Source organism: Ambystoma mexicanum, chromosome 2q (assembly GCF_040938575.1).
Source record: "Ambystoma mexicanum isolate Mex_15411 chromosome 2q, UKY_AmexF1_1, whole genome shotgun sequence".
Lineage (NCBI taxonomy): Eukaryota > Metazoa > Chordata > Amphibia > Caudata > Ambystomatidae > Ambystoma > Ambystoma mexicanum.
In genome coordinates, this window is record NC_090924.1 from 758,636,322 (window position 1) to 758,652,137 (window position 15,816).

Genomic DNA, 15,816 nt, shown 5'->3' on the forward strand with positions numbered 1-15,816 from the left:
GGGAGAGGTCCAAGGCATGGACAGCGGATCGGAAGTTGTTTTCGGGGATGAAGAGCTTGATTTTCGACAGGAGAGAAAGTTGGTACCAAGCGGTTTGTGTCTTGTTATGTGCTGTTTGAAGGTGTCGTGTCTGTCAATGTCGAACCCAAGGGACTTTGTGCAGGTGGCCAGCTTGGCTGTGAGGCCCTCGAGGTTGATGGCAGAGAGCCAGATCTGGATATCTGGGCATTCAGTGTTGTTGGTCAGCAGAAAGAATTAATTCTTGGAGAGATTGAACCTGAAGGAAGCAATGGGCGTCCACGAATGGATCAATGTGAGGCAGGCCTTGAGCCTGCGGGTGTCTTCAATGGAGGATATCTTGAGGTTGATCTGTTTGTCATCTGCATATTGGTGGATGTTGATGTTGGGTGGGGCGAGGAGGGTTCTGAGAGGCTACATGTAAAGGACAAAGATCACAGAGGACAGGATCGATCCTTGCGAGACTCCATAGGTGATGGTAGAGTTGCTGATCTGGAGGAATCCATTTGTCAGAACAGTTGGTGGTTATCAAGGTAGTGTTTGAACCAGCTGAGGACAATCTTGCTAATCCCCATACAACTATGCAGATTGTCGATGAGTGTCTGGTGGTCTACTCTGTCAAATTCTGCTGAGAAGTCAGGTTTGCATTTGCATTTGCATTTATAAAGCGCTACTTATTACCTACGGTGTGTGGTGCTCATTTATCAACCTCGGAAGGATGAAAGGCTGGTTTTGGCCCTGTCGGGATTCGAGCCTGCGTCGGCAGGCTCTGCATGGATGTCAATGCGAGCGCTCTACTCGCTGTGCTATATGACCGGCTGTCAGAACCAGGAGGCAAGGATGGCCATTATTGAGGATTTTAAGGGCATCATCGATCACCTTGATCGTAGCTGTTTCTGTGCTGCATCTGGGTCTGAAGCCAGATTGGTAGGACTGAAGGGGGTTATTTGCTTCAATGCTTTGAGTGGTTGCGTGGCTACTGCTTTCTCAAGAGTCTTACACTGGAAGGCAAGATGGGTGATGGGGCAGTAGTTGCTGAGGTCGTCAGCATCAGTGTTGGTTTCTTGAGAATCGGGAGGATTTGTCCGGTCTTGAGGGTCAAGGGGAAGGTGCCTTGAGTTAGAGAGTTGTTGATGAGTGTCAGGTAAGGGTGCAGTGCATCAGTTGTAAGGGTCTTGAATACGGAGGCAGGGAGGATGTCGTCTGCGTATGATGTGCATATGATGTGGCCTTGAGCGATTGTAGGGTGACAGTGAGGTTTCCATAGTTAGTGTGTTGAAAGTTGTCCAGGTAGTTGTGGTTTTAACGAGATGGGATATTTAGTGTGCTGTCAGTTGTGGCATTGGTGTGTATGTGTTAGTGGATCATGCTGCTCTGGTTAACGAAGAAAGAGCTAACGGCTGTGGATATTTTGATGGAGTGCAGTACAGTGCTTGATGGCTTTGAAGAGGGCTCTTCTTTCATTGTTGACCTTGGCTATAGTGTTTTGGTAGTAGGTGGCCTTAGCAGTGGTGATCAGTCATCTGTGTGTAGCACAGAGTTCCTTTAGCAGTGGTAGGTCAGATATGCTGCAGTATTTTCACCAATTATTTTCTTGTTTTCTGAGGATTCTGTGTTGAAGTTAGGTTCTTGAGTGTACCATGGTGCGGAAGGTTTAGGCTTGATGGTGCGTTGTTTCACTGGGGCATGGAGGTTGATTGTGCTTGTGGCAGTGGTGTTGACTTCTTGGAGAAGTGAGTCACAGTCCTTGTTCTTCAGAGGTAGATCAGTCAATTTGAGGTGGAGTTTGGAGAGGTCTTCTGTGACAGCCTCCACTCGGAAGTTCTTGAATGATTTCTACTACAGCAACTATATAACAAACTAGTAATTGTGGGATGGGGCAGGACATAAAGCAGAGATACACATAGTATAATGTTTCCAACACCATGGAAGGGGCCACACCTTTTGTGCAACAAATGAAGAAGCCAGGGAGAATCTTTGTCTTGTTTTCTGTACTTTGGTAACATGAAAATATGAAACTATGTATCTGCTTGTATTTTGATTATTTTGTTATATCAGTGTTTTGGGTGCAATGTGTCTGTATGTCCTTTTTAGCCACTGACCTCTCAGCTCTAGTTTATATGTTGATTTATTGACTACCATGTTTGTGAATGTGTTTTTAATCACCAATCCTTTCAGTGCCAAGTTTTTGGGCCTCTGATTCAGGGCTGGGTTTTTCTGTCTTCATGTTTTTGTTAACCTGTTATCTCAGAGCTGAGTTTTGGTGTCTGTTTTTGGGACCTGGCTTTTTTGGGGCCATGTTTGTCAGTTTTGGTACTGATAAGCTTTTTTGGATGGGGCTGAATAGCCCTTCCTTTCCACCATGGACACAGTGGGCTTTCCACTTGACCTATCCACTGGCTGTTTGCTAGGATCCTTGTCATGTTTCATCAACATGAGAATATTACCCAACCAGTCTCTTGATACCATAGAATGCCTCACAAGAGTGGCTAGTGACAAGCTTTGCAGAGATGGGGGGGGTGGTTAAGAACCTTTTAGGTTCTGTGTTTTGGGGCTTCAATGTACTCTGCCTCTTCAGGCACTGACTGCAATCCCTCCCCTACTGACTCGACCTCAATCACATCCTTACACTGTCCTATGAGTACGTATGGACTAGCTTCCAGGGCATATGCTGCCCAGCACTGGATTTTGTGACTTTTTTAAAGTCTTTGATTTAAAGTGTTTCCATTCTGTACATGATTTTGGAGGCACAGGAGTCAGAGCTTTCTGTAATGCTGACAATGGAACAGCAATAATGGCTGTGGCGGTCCTGGTGCTGTGGATCCATGAGGTGCTACAGTGCTGGGACGCCATATGGAGCCACGCAGAGCCTTTCACCTGCACGTGGTGAGCAGTGTAGAGTTGAGAATGGGCTGTCTTGCTGAGTTGCATGGTGCCTCTCCTAGTCTAAGGCGGTACTGGTGATATGATAGCAGTGGTGCAGTGGTGCAGTGCTGCAGCGTGAAGCTTTGTAGCTGGTGAAGAGAGATTGAGCGTAGCGAGTGGAGCCCTGCGCCATTGTCTGCGAAAGCCCGACTGGAGATCAGAATGCTGGCCTAGGCCAGACACTCCTAATGTCAGTGGCAGTACTGACTGTCTGTGACGCCATTTGGTGGCACGGCCCTGTCCCTTGGATTCTCATTGAGTGTCTCCTTCTTGGCACAACATGGACTATGATTACTGTGACACTCTCCACTGTTGTGTCCCACATATGCCGCAGTGGCTCTGACACTCTTTCTGGCCCTCTCCTTATTGCTGGCTGATTGCATGGATGCAACAGCAGCGCAAGGGAAGCTGCACTGGTGTGTTCCAGCAAAACATTAGTAGCACATATTAATCCACCAATACACCAGTAGTACCAGGTGGCTCATGCAGGACAGTGTGTACTTTCCATACTGCCTGATCAGGTGCTCCACTGGCAGTCTCCCTGTTGCAACCATCAACACCCCCTCAGTTTGTTTTTTAATTTATTATTGTAGTACATTGTTATGTTTTATTGTATTGCAAATTTTCCCTATTTGTCAGACCATCACATTGGACAGTTTAGTGGACAATCTTTACATTTCATTTTTGGATGCATTGTAATTGTCACCATATCAGTTTTCTGTACAATCTCCTTGGTGTATATGCTGTGCTTTGGCATATGTTGCATACATTATAGGCCTTCAGTTAGGGAAATCCTTGTTGCACTGTGGACAGAAAAAAAGGTTTTCTCAATCGAAAATGTGTCAGGAATTGAGGCCAAAATGGTGCATAAAATATGTCAGTCATTCTTTCTTTATATGTCCTGTCCCTCACACAGCGCGATGTGGCCTCGGGGATGAGGCTGGCCACAGCTGTGGTAAGCTTTGAGCTTCTATGCCACCAATCATTTGTGTCATCCCAGTGACATGGCTGGTTGCACTGCTCTTTGGTGCTTTCCCAGTGTTGCAGCTGTACGAAGTTCGCTTTGGGCTCATACATGTGGTGCTGCTTAATTGTTGTTCCCTCCAATTTCTGTGAACAGACTGATGGTGGAAAAAACAATCTATGTTATGTTATGTTAAAGGTTCTTATACCGCGCACTGTGGCCACCTCTGTGGTACTTGGTGCTCCAGCGGATCTGTAAAGCAAATGGAAGGGGGTGGGTTGGTTTGTAGGAGAGAGCGGGAACACAGAGCAAGAGAGCAGTGATGTGTTGGCAGCTTCAGTTCCGTTAGCACCGTTCACTGAGCATCAGTGTGTTTTTTGGTTGGTAGCTGCCATCTGCTGTTGGGTGAGGCTATGGGTGGTTTGTTTAGTTGTTGCGGTGTAGTGAAGTGTGTGCAGTTTGTTGTGCTCTAGAGGTCTGGTTGTGTTCAGTTCAGGGTTTGAGAGATGTAAGCAGAAAGACAAGCTTTTTAGTAGGGTTGGTTAGTGGCAGTGTCTTATCCTGCCCCCTCTTTTTTCATTGACTGTGGCCCATAGACCTCCCCATTGCACATTCCAGTGTGTTACAATTACTGCTCCTGTGTTGTGTGCAAAGGTGTGGGTCCTCCATTGAGCTATTCAGTGGTATTACCATTTCTACCCACATTGTTAAGACTGCATGCTGCCCATATCCCTTCCCTGCCATATAATATGGTGTGTAGCAGTTACCCTCACCCCCTTGGGTTCCTCCAGGGAGGATGTGTTCCTGTGCTCTGTGGTCCATCATTCTGAGTTGGGCCATCCCTCTCTCCTCTTTTTCCTCTACTGCCCTTTACTATGGGATCAATTAAATCAGACCTCTCTCTCTCTCGCCTGTTTCCTGTTTGACCTTCTGTAGGGAATATTATGTCTAGGTCTTCCTCCCATTCAGATGCCTCTCTTTCACTGTACTCCACTCCTTTCTGGTCTACTCCCCAGTCTTTCTTGGTTTGTGCTCCTTTTCATTCTGCTTGTCTGTTGTTCATTCGTCTGCATCCCTTTCGGAGTTGAAGAGCCAGGTTTTTTGAAGTTTTCAAAAATGTTGATGGTACTTCAAAGTTTGTATTTTACTGGGGTTGGAGTTCCAAAGTTTTACAGCTAAGCAAGAGAATGCTGATCCACCAATATTTTTTTTGTGTGTATGTTTTCAGCTCAAGGTGGATGTCGTTGCTAGATCTGAGTGTTCTAGCTGGCTGGTAGGTGGTCATTTTCTTTTGTATGAATTCAGCTCCTAGGCCGTGGATTGCTCTGTGTGTTATGCACATTGTTTGAAGGTGATTCGGTTTTTGACTGGGAGCCAATGTAGCATCCTTAGTGCTGGAGTGATGTGGTCTCTTCGTGAGAGTTTGAGGAGAAGTCTGTCAGCTGCATTCTGTATACGTTGCAGTTTCTTCAGTAAATAGTCCTGTATTTCGAGGTATACGCTGTTGGAGTAGTCTATCCTGGACATGATGAGGGAGATGATGAGCAGTGCTTTGTGTGTGAAGGAGAGGAATGGTTTATGTTTATGTTTGATTGTGTATAGAAGGAAGAAGCATTTCTTAATTATTGCATTTACTTGCGGTGCCAGGGTTAGCTTGTTGTCCATTAGGATTGGGTGCTGTCACCCAGTTCTGTGGGTCCTGGTATGTACTGGTTGCTTCCTTGGATGTTGGAAGGAATCATTATTACCATCTTGTCGGAGTTGATTTTGAGGTTGTTAGAGTTCATCTTTGAGGAACTCTATTAGCGCTGCATTCTGCTGTTGTTCATCGTCAATTTTTTTGTAAACGATTTCAGTATCATCTGCCTAGTTGTAGCAAGTGGAGCTGTGTCTTTTTCTGATGAGGTTGATTAGTTGGCATCATATAGATTTTGAAGAGGAGTGGCATAACGAGGATCCTTGTGGTATTCCACAGGTGGTGTCTCACGGTGTGGATTTGAAAGGTTTTATCCATACTGTTTCTGTTCTTCCAGACAGGAAAGATTTGATCCAGAGCTGTGTTGGTGATCCCTATATCTTCCAGTATATTGATCAGGATATTATGACTGACTGTGTCGAATGCTGCAGATAGGTCGATGAGTATCAGTGCTGAGTTTGTGCTGGAGTCTGTGTTGGTCTTTAGGTCATCCCATATAGAGAGAAGTGCCATCTCCATCCCTCTCATGGGTCTGTAGCCAACTTTACCTGGTTCAATAGTTGGAGTTTTCTTTGTGTTCCAGTGTTTGTTCATATACATAGCTCTCTAATAGTTTTGCTGGGTAGGGAATGTTTGAGATTGGCCTGTAGTTTGAGAGGTCTTTCACATCACCTGTGGGGTCCTTGAGGAGAGGTTTAAAGTACACAGAGGTGAATGCTCACAGTACTTTTCCCATCGAGAGTGATAGGTTGAAGATGTTTAGGTAGCATTCCAATGGTGTGCCCTATGCACGGATTGCTTTATAGATGTCTGTGGGGCAGGGGTCCATTGGCGAGCCTGCATTTTTGCTTTTTTTCACCAGGCTGAGGAGTTTTTCTCTTGACATTTGGGTGAAGCTGTTCAGCTTTTTCTGTTTTTCCGCGATGGGTTCACGGTCTGGTAGATTGGTCAACTTTGAATGATCTGGTGTATGTTGGTAATTGTATTCTTAAAATGATCTGCAAGATCATTGTATCATTTTTGTGAAGGCACCTTGTGTTTTTGCATCTAGGTGGATTTCTCAACTCGTTTACAATATTGAATAGTTCTTTCTGAGTGTTGGTGGCATTTGTGATCTGGTCATCGTAGTTTTTCTTTTTGGCTTTCAGAGTTTCTTTTTGTAGCTCTGATTTGTTTCTGAAAAATGATTCTTTTGGCTTGGTCGTAGTTTTTCCTCCATTCTTGTTCGAATTTCCAGTTTGTTTCACTCATTGTATTGAGGTGGGGCGTGAACCATCTTGCCAAAGCCTTCTTTCGTGATTGGATGGGGGCTTTTCCAGAGAGATGCTGTCAATTGTTTCGGCGATCCATTTCTGGATTATTTCCGCCTTTCTGTCTAGGTCCAAGGTTGCCATTGGTGGTTTTGATGATTCCAGTTGTTCTTCTAAGTTACGGTTTTGATGGTATTCCAGTTTTTTGCCCAGATTGGGGGGTGCTTTTGGGGCTGTTTGTGTGTTTTTTCTGGAATTTGGATCACAATATAATGAGGTGGTCGCTCCATAGTTTTTGTATTGGTGGAGCAGTTGAGATTTGTTTTTTATTGGCGATATAATGTAATTGATTATGGAAGAGGAGAGAGGGAGACTATAGAGTGAAAAGAGTAAGCGACCAAGAACTGAGCCCTGAGGAGCACCACTGTGAAGTGGGTGAGAGGAGGAAGTCTGACCATCCCATGAAACAGAATACGAGCAGTCAAACAGATGAGCAGAACCATTGAAGTACTGAGCTGAGAAGCCAAGGCAGGATAGAGAATATAGTAGGATGATCCACTGAGTCCAAGGTAGCATACAGATCTAAATGTATAAGAATGTGGATGACTGTTTTGTGTATTGAGAAGAGAGTTAGAAAAACAGTTTCATTAGAGTGAACAAGGCAAAAACCGCATTGGAAAGTGGGAGAATCGAGTGTTGAGCAGGAAAGACAGAGGCCTGGTAGTAAACAGCTCTTTCTAGTAACTTAGAAAGAAACAGATTAAGAGAAATTGGGAGAAAATAGGATGGGAAAGAGAGACCCAGGGGAGGCATTTTCTCCAGTAAAGTGTCTTCGTTTTATAAGGCAGTGCTACTTTATCCATAGCTTAATCAACCCAAGACAGACATTTTGCAAGGATGTTAGGTCAACTGAATAACTGGTTTCACCCTTATTGGGGATTATTCGTGCAGTATATTCCTAACAGCCTTGTGGTTGGAGCATTGGGGCATGTATACAAAACACCAAAAAAGGTATGGAGAACAATGCCTCCTCTGCCCATAATCTCCATGACATAATCTATAGCTTGCCTGTGCCCCTAGATTGGCAATTTTTGCAATGCTCCCTTCCAGTCAGGATTGATTCCTGTTCCTAAGAAAGAAGCTTTTATTTCTTCTGTACTAAAAAGGAAAAACCTTTAAAAAAAACGTATTGAACTACCACCACATATGCATGGTAAAAATAATGGAAAATATTACCACTAACCACTTCACTGACTACAGTGAGGAGTGTGGCCTGTCCCACGACAAGCCATCGGGCTTCAGAGCACACAGAAGCATGGAAATTACCTTCTTGTTCGTGAAAGATCCTATTTTGAAATCCATGGATAACAACGTTCCACTATTTGTAATCGTACTCGATCTATCTGCAGCCTTTGTTTAGGACGACAATAAACAGCTCATAACATGACTGTGATCTATTATCTGCATTGCTGTTATGGCTCAGAAACGGCTTTGTTCTTCCTTAATGTCAGACCTTCAGAGGTCAAGCTTAAATGCTCCAAAGTCATTCAGAATAGAGGTGGCGCCAAATCGCTGCATCGCTTAAATGCCTACTTGTAACCTCTTAACAAGTTCACTGATAACTTCCAAATGTGTGCAGACTGTTCAGAAATTACCTTAACGTTAGTCCTCATCAAAATCAATCACCAGTCTACTATCAACTGTCTCAGCCTCATCTGGGATGAAGGGCATCGAGGAATCGCTGCCTGAATTAACGTAACACCTAAATAGTCTCCTTCTGCAGTCTTTCACCCTCTCCCTTCACGTTCAGTTGGTCAGTCGCTGGGGTAACCCCAAAAACCCATCACATTGGTGAAATCCTATTACACAGCAATCTCTCCCTCACAGCACAAATAAATGAGGACACCTATACATCTCGTTACCAACTCCACATGTTAAGAATGTTCAACCTACTCCATAAGAAAACTTACAGAACTGATTTCAGTAGACACTTACTCTTGCCCAATCTGGTCTATTGCAGCAACCTCTACATGGGCCTCAACAAATTGTCCATTCTAGAATTCAGCTCACCCGAACCATACAGCTTGATTGATTCTGGGTCTAAAACCTCACAAACCCATTTCAAATCCAATCACCATCAAATATATGTGTATAGTGAACAAAGGCCTCCAACAAAAGGAGCCCACATGCCCTGCTTCTATCTTGAAATCATTCCGATGTGTCCAGGCCTAATAGGCACCTAGTAAGTTAAGTACAGAACATGAAGTGGCTAAGTCAAGTGAGCTAGACTGTAAAACAGGCTAAGCTTAGAGGGATGTCTAGAGCAGAGAGCCTGTTGGGACCTTGGGCCTTAAGGCTGGCTAGAGCTAGGCTTTGCGAAGCGGAAGATGGAAATCAGCTTTCTGGGTACTCAGATAATGATAGCAGGTACAAAGCCACCAGCATCAAGAAAAGGGTTCTCTCTCATAAGCGTGCCTGTTGAACGCTGCACCGAAAAAGGCCACTTTTTAGGGTGATTTTGTGCTGCCTTCAATGGGGGGAGCTACTCTGCCACTTGCCCCCACCCAAACTCCCTTTCTCTCTTCCCTCCCTCTAGCATCACAATTCTTACACCCCAGCTCCCCCCACACACACTCACACACATACACTTACCTGTTTGCCACATCCGTGACTTCCCTTTTCCAGGCCACGCCATTCAGTCTCGGTGCGCAGTGGTGGGCTGGCCGGTTTGCGGGCTTAGGTATCCAGTCTTTTTTGCCCGCTATTAATAGAATGCCAAGAAAAGAAGCGCACATCCTTGTCCACACACTTGACTGGGGCATAATTGCTGCCGCCTGAAAAAATACCTAGGCGAAGGGGAAGATAATCCTACCCTAGAATAATAAGGAAGCTACTGGTATTTCCCTTGTAAAGCTTTAAGAAACCCCTTGGGCGAGAAATGTAACAAAACAAGGTTTGTCACGGTATGGGTTCTTCAAAGCTATGGCATTCTACAAGACTTCTCAACATTGCAATACTCTAATTAAGGCCAACACAAAGAAGTGTGATGGCCACTCAAAACAATCCTCACTCTGTAACTGATCTGAAGGATACTTTGCTGGGTATGGACACGCAGGAAGTGGTAATTTAGCATAGGGACTGGATAACGTCCTTAGGTCACTAGGTTGTCTTAGAATAGACCCTTCATCTTTCGTCCTGATAGGTTTTCCTGGAGAATCATCTCTACATTTGTGTCTTGACACCTCCCCTGACTCCTGTAACAGTTATTCACACCCTGCTCTGAGCCTAGAACTTGTTTGTAGAAAAAAAGAGAATTTGGGGCAACTAGCCAGGAGTCACAATGCTTCAATGACAGTAGACCAAAAAAAGAGGACAACTATTTTTTTTTTACAAGAGAGGAGGTTGACTTTATATACATTTATTATAAACTGCTTACATTAAACAATCAGATAAAATACGTGACCTGGAAAATATTTGCCTCCATTATGTTATTTGATATTTCCATTTAATTACCACATTATTATTTATTTTTACAATGCTTATTTATCTATACAAGGCCATATTTGAGTACTGACATCCAACATTTCTGTAGTCATTGAATGGGCTATAGGTACGTTCCAGAAATAGCCATTGTATAAAATGTAAGTGTGTGGGTTAATCCCTTAAAATATATTGTCAAATATTACAAAAATGCCACATAAACATTAAGAAATCTCTGTATTCGTAAATCTGGGACAACGACCTCGGAATTCATGCAAGGCGCCACTCTCGCCAGCTGGTCTCCGAAAGAGTGGAGAGTAAGCAAAACAGCATCACACACAGCACTCCAATCAGGCTTAAAATGTGTAAGTGTGTATGTTTGGGAATGAGGAATTCTAAACCTAAACATTTACAATTCAGTCCTCGAAGAGAACACACTAAGAGGGAAAAACAGTGGAATTTCCAGAGTGGTAAGTGAATCTTGTATGATTGCAATATCAAAAGAATGCTTGTTATTTTTTTTAAGAATGGCAATTGTCCTATACCGTGCTGCTATCACAATTGTGGATGCCGAATATGCAAATTGGGTTCACATTGTGTGTACAACTTTACAAATCCATAGAAAAAGAGCTTGGGGGTGTCTCTGCCAGGAGACAGCACATGTTTCTGGTGCACTTGTACAGTTTGTGGTAGTAGTTTCCTGTTATCAGCATACTTCGTATGCTGATGCCGATATGATGCTGAAGATGCGGTTGATGACAGCGTCTAGGCTGATCACTCTAGGCTGATCACTTGTCCCCATAGATTGTGGGCCCTATGCTTTGTCGAACCGTTACAATTGATCATGGAAGCTCCCAGAGCTTTCGCAGGAAAACATATATTAGATACCATTAAACATCGAGCTGGAGGATGTCTTCCTTCACTTCAGTCTCAGAGTCTAAAACTGCTTATGAATGCAGTAATATGATGCATTTTACAAAAAAAAATCCTTACAATACTTTACAGAAACAACTTTTAAGTTACTTTGTAAATAGTGATAATGCAGTAGACATAAAGGAGAACAGCTAAGCATATAGTGTATCTTTGATGTTCATAAAATAATAATTACTAATAGATGCATTGTTACAATAACTTATATAGAAACTCAATATTTCTGATAAAATGACAGTAAAACATAGAAATGGGATGTAAAGTTGTGCTGCGAGTTCGGGAATCCAAGATGTCCGCCTGTTACCGAGACTTGTTCATTGAACTGTCTGTCCTAAACATTGATTGGAAAGCACACATCTTCTTGGTTGTATGCAATCTCTTGAAGAGCAGCCTTTTGGGCTGACCTTTCTGTTGTGCGCTGATAGAGTTTATATATCTGTGGTTTCAGTGTTCAGGAAGGACTCAGCCCGCGAATTCCGAGGGAAGTGTGAGACGCTCTCGGAGCCATTACGGGAAATCGAACAGCTGTGCAGCCTATAATCTCGATCCAAATACCTGTTCAAGTATAAACTTCGCCATTTCCTTTTCAACTCACCTTGCACCTGTAAAGTAAGGTCAGAAAGAAGCACAGTGAAATGCTGGTCTGTGTGATCTTTTTTAATGACTGTCTTGCTGCAAACAAAAACACACATTTGAAATGAACAAAATACTCCTTTCTAGCAACAGAGTAGTAAGGTGGCCTCAAAGAAATGCTTATGGAAAAATACGAATATTAGTAAGTACATCAAGATTTTCGAAGACAGAAAAGGGATAATTTAAACTGGAATACATTTAAAGAGAATTAATGGGAACAAAATATCAGTACTAAAAGGAATGACACACAGGGTTGTCCAAAATAAGTATGGCATATGAATATATTTCCCGAGCGGTATGATATTTGTTTTTCAGTCTTTTCATCTGCATTCATCTATATTTACTTTTGTATTTCCCCATGTGTATTATTTCTGTGAAACATCTGTACACCTTTACTTTTTCAGACACTGCAGAATTTAAATAATCTCTATCTGGCTAGGAAACAGATAACAGAAGAAATAGGCAGTCTCAACATGGCCAAAAATAGAAAATGCAAATCTCCTCATAGCAGATGACAATGCTTATCTCCATATGGGCAGTAACTGGCCATTAATGTCTCCAAAAGCCCAGTAACATGTTGGTATGTCTCCACATACTTAGCAGTGTGCAAGCCTACTCCGAACATACCCAGTGAGAAGTATGACTAGTCGTCCCATTTCCCAGTAACATATGTGACTAAGGCCAAGTAACAGTGGTAGTTAGTCGCACAGACACAGCAACACATATTGGCAATCCCCATAATGCATACTAACAAGTATGGCCAGACCCCCTATGCCTAGTTGGAGGTGTGATTAGTCCCCTCATGGCACATACTTGACATGCCACACAATGCTCTCTTGCAGGAGCATGCCCACAATCAGTGCAGGTCTTCTATGGGATCACTGACTCCACAAGTCTTTGCGAAGCAGAGCATTCAGCATAGGTCCCCTTTCAGTGGACCCTGTTGGCTGCGACCAGCAGGGGGGTGCAGGGCCCTAAAACCTATCAGTTCTGTGTGTTTCCTTGAAAAAACTGCCATCCTAATCACTAATAAAAACAGTGTTTTGGATGACAGTATATCCAAGGAATGCACAGCCCACACAGTAATTGAAGCTGCATGGCAAACGAAGGCTACATTCACAGGAGCAGCCCATTTGTGAATATAGCTGGTTGCACACAATTGTTTGACCAATGCTTGAAGCCAGCAAGTGGTCTGAAGCTCTCAACGGCTTTGCAATTGAAACAAGCTTGGCCTGTTATGTATGAGTTGGTGACTAATTTATTCCAGCTAGCATCTTAGGCAATCTGATGTTACAATAAGACACCACTGGTGGGGTCATTGGCTGGCAATCTCTTAGTACCTGACACAATAGTGTTAGCCTACATGATAACCGCCAGCTATTATTTCTTACAACACCCATCAGCCCCAACCAGCATTGTCAGTGGTGAGGGTCTATATTTGATACTTGAATGGAAGGAGTTTAAGACCATGCCTTCAGGGAATGGCTTCTTCTTAACACCTAGGTCCACACACCCTCCACGACCAACCCTATCTGAGACTGGGTGTTCTGCTCCCCACTGTTTCCTCCCCTGATTGCTAGCAGATTCCTTGATGTCAAACTTCTTGCCCTCCACCCCCCCTTTTAGCTCCCTGCACTCTCTGCTTCACTCCCAATGTTTTTCCTCCTATAATTTTAAAACGCTCTGTTTCTTCTATATGTTAGAGTCGATCACCACCACTCCCTGGTCCTTGGCAGCATTCACATTGCTATGGCATGAAGTCACAACGCTTGGGAGGCTTCCGCTCCAAGACTTACCCGAACGCTGGTTCCTCAAAAGCGGACCGTGACAGGTAAGCGGCGCATCGCAACTTGGAACGTTTGTTGCAGTGACGATGTGTGGCGCTCCTTGCAATTCCCTTCCTGGTTCCCTCCTCCTCCTCCTTGCTGACCCAACGATTCTTGTTCCTCATGGGTCTTTGCTGCTTCCCTGCTTTCTTTGGTCATCCAGATCCCTCATCCTCGTCCCAGTCCTTTTGGCTGCTATCCTTGTTTGCTCCTGCTACACTACTCATTGGGATTGAAGCAATAACTGGTTACACTCTCTTCTTTTACTATGCTTGGACGATTCCACAGAAGGCCTTTTACAGCCCAGGCTCCATTCTCCTCTCTGGTGTTTTTATCTCCTATATTGGGTTTTCCTCCTGTTTTCTGATCCAGTGCTCCCAAGGTAGCCTTTTCCGTACCTTTTATCACATTCAGGCAGCAGAGTGGCTTCTAGGGGAGACAGCAGGTAAGGTCTGTCGCTGATAGATTGCAAAGCCACCTGGAGCAACAGAAGATGGAACAGTTACAAGAGTGTGTTGCTGCATTTCAGTGCCTCACACTTGAGGTTCAGAACCTTAAGACAGAAAACACTGTGTTGCGTCAAGCAATTGCCAATCATGATATTTCTGCTGAAAATATCCAGGCTCGAGGGGCATCCATAGAGAGGTATTATGGTGACCCTAAGAAATTTAAAGAATGTATTGATGCACGCACGCTTGCTTTGCCTTTTGGCACGCCTCTTTTCCTACAGATAAATTGAAGGTAGGATTTTCAGTCTCTCATTTATCAGGCAGTGCTTTGGTCTGGGCTACTCCCTTAGTCATTGCTGGGGTTCTGCTCTTAGATGATTACTGAGGATTTCTAGCTGCATTTGCAGGGATCTTCAACTGACCCGAGTTAACTTACAACAAACAAGAGATCTTGTTGGATTTTGTCCAAGGCAACTTGGACATGCTGACTTACACTACATAGTTTAAGCAAGTTGATCAACAAACCGCATGGCCCGAAGAATCGTGTTATACAGTTTACAGAAGAGGAGATGAAAGATGAACTATCCAGAGTTCCTCATTATTCTACTTTTTATGATCTTTGAAAATAGGTTCTTCAAATGGACTATCGGATGCAAGAAACAAGACAGGAAACTTTTTCAAATTCTTGTTCTGAGATTTCAGATTCACCCCCTCAGTCTGAAACTTCATCCGGGGTGAACCTATGCAAATCAGGGCCGCTCGACGACGATTGTCAAATGAAGAAAGGCAGAGATGACACAGTAAGGAACTGTGCATGTATTGAGGATCATCCAGTCACTTTGTTCGGCAAGTGTCCGATTGCGCCTCTGCAGAACATGGGAAATTCTGTTCATAGAGGAGACACTAGTCTGGGAGAACATATCTGGTCCTCAAATACTGGTCTTATCTGGTCAGAAGTAAAATTAACCAGTGTCATTATTGGTCATTAACATCACCTTATATTTGCAACCAAATCTTACCCTTGAAACAACAGCAATGATGGATTCTGGAGCCTGTGGTATTTTCATGGACAAGTCTTGGGCGATTCAGAAGGGTATATCCTTCCTACCCAAAGAGATAGATATACCTGCAGAAGGCATCAACAAGGGGATTTGGTTTGATCATCGACCAAAAATCTTCCGAGCCGCTTGGCCCCTGGACAATGCACGCTCAAGTATCTGGGACTGTTTCCCATTGAGGAAGAAATACATCCTGTGGCTTTTCGTCTACAAATACCTGATTCGTTGCACAGGATGCATTCAGTGTTTCACACCTCATTGGTAAAACCTGACAAAGGAAAAAGAGATTGTCCGCCTCCTCTGGATGAGCACACTGAAGAATATCTGTGATTCTAGATAACATCGTGGAAGGTTACAGTATCTGGTATGCTGGAAGGGTTATTCTATTCTGTATATGTTTTTATTTTTTTACCCTGTTGTTCTTTTGGTTCCTTTCAGGGAGTGGAATCTCCTCTACCCCATGCGTGTGACTGGACACCGTTTTATATTACTTGTGTTATCTTAGTGCGCCCACTTTTTTGTTTTCACTTATATTCCATTGCCTTTTTAATTTTAAATATTTTTTCTTTCCTTCTATACTGGTCCTC

The 15,816-nt window shown here is 43.6% G+C and overlaps 1 protein-coding gene across 1 annotated transcript in view; it reads right to left on the bottom strand.

Annotated features, from left to right (window-relative positions):
• Nucleotides 1-10,251: 10,251 nt before the first annotated feature.
• The window catches only part of VIPR2 (vasoactive intestinal peptide receptor 2), a 1,176,106-nt gene continuing 1,170,541 nt past the window's right edge, over nucleotides 10,252-15,816 (bottom strand). The window contains exon 13 of the mRNA XM_069647991.1: nucleotides 10,252-11,865. Coding sequence (XP_069504092.1) covers nucleotides 11,692-11,865 — 174 coding nt within the window. The 3' untranslated portion in view covers nucleotides 10,252-11,691. The remainder of the gene's footprint in view (nucleotides 11,866-15,816) is intronic.